The sequence below is a fragment of the Octodon degus genome, unplaced genomic scaffold (genome assembly GCF_000260255.1).
Source record: "Octodon degus isolate 3935 unplaced genomic scaffold, OctDeg1.0 scaffold00056, whole genome shotgun sequence".
NCBI classification, from domain to species: domain Eukaryota; kingdom Metazoa; phylum Chordata; class Mammalia; order Rodentia; family Octodontidae; genus Octodon; species Octodon degus.
The window spans coordinates 9618359-9619609 of NW_004524632.1; the positions used below are offsets into that span (position 1 = coordinate 9618359).

The 1251-nt window shown below is 49.9% G+C and overlaps 1 protein-coding gene across 1 annotated transcript in view; it reads right to left on the reverse strand.

Annotated features, from left to right (window-relative positions):
• Window positions 1-8: 8 nt before the first annotated feature.
• Smarce1 (SWI/SNF related, matrix associated, actin dependent regulator of chromatin, subfamily e, member 1) overlaps window positions 9-1251 on the reverse strand; it is a 16747-nt gene continuing 15504 nt past the window's right edge. The window contains exon 10 of the mRNA XM_023718129.1: window positions 9-355. Within this exon, the coding sequence (XP_023573897.1) occupies window positions 51-355 (305 nt within the window). The 3' untranslated portion in view covers window positions 9-50. The remainder of the gene's footprint in view (window positions 356-1251) is intronic.

Here is a 1251-nt window from a genome sequence, read left to right on the forward strand (position 1 = left end):
TTTTTTTTTCATTTAAAAAAGTATTTAGGACACATAAAACAAGGCAACATTTATTCCTTCTTCTCATCTTCCGGGATGGGGTCTGACGGCGGCTCCTCCACAGTGGCACTGTTGCTCTCTGAGCCGGTGTTGCTGTCGCTGGTCCCCTCTTCCGCCAGGCTGTCGCCGCCCTCCTGTCCGCTCTCCTTGTCCTCGGGTGTGGACGTGCCCTCCTCGCCGTTCTGCTGGCTCTCTGCTGCCTCTTCCAGGTGTGACTCCTCTGCAACCACGCACCGCGTGGTCAGCTCTGAGGGACCTCCTGACCCTGTGCTGACGCACGAGCCACGTGGTGGCCCGCCCCAGCAGCTGAGCAGCACTCAGGGAGACGGGGGCCAGGGCGACCCAGGGCGTGGAAAGCTACTTTTCAGCTCTAAGTTTTTTAAACCTAAACATAGATCAAATGCGCCCGCGAAAATGCAGCTGTTGAATTGGGACGTGCTTTTAGGGTACCATATACATTGGGCAGACTTAAGAAAATAAAAAAAATGTTCCTTTAAAAAAGATACCAAATAACATGGTGAATATTTAGGTTATACTGGGTTAAATATTAAAATTAATTTCACCTGTTTTGCACAACGTCAAAGTGTCCCCAGCAGAACAGTCATCACTACATAAGTGACTTGTGCTCTATTACTGGAGACTGCTCTTGCAGTGCTCAGGGTCAGTTGAGAAAAAGTAGGTATGGAAGCCTCCAGTTAGGGTGCGGACACTTTGCTAAGCCACGCTGGCTTATTTTCTCTAGAAATGGAGAGCATCTAGCTCCTGCCTGAGCCCTTGGGTTTCGTTAGCTTCCCCTTGCCTTGAGAGTTGAGGCTGTGGGGAACCTGCAGACCTGCAGAAGTCCTGCCCCACCGAGGCGGAGGACCGCATCCTCCAGTTGCAAAGAAAGGACTGTATCTGGATTTTCAAATTCTTGCTTCACCCACAAAAAAACTTGCGCTCCTGCTCTAAGTGTAAGGCAGGAACGCGCTCATAGAAACAGAAAGGCTCAGGAGATGAAACTCAAAATCTGACCATCGGAAATGGGAACCTGCCTGATTAAGTTCTGAAGAAAACCTGGAAGAAATGGTTCAGTCCCTGCAATGCTGTCCTGATGGCTGTCAGCAAGGCTTAGGCTATCAGTATTTGCACTTTATGCTAAATCTGGGCTCAAACTGCGCATGGTGGCACGCGCCTATAATCCCAGCTCTTGGGAGGCTGTAAATAGGCAGA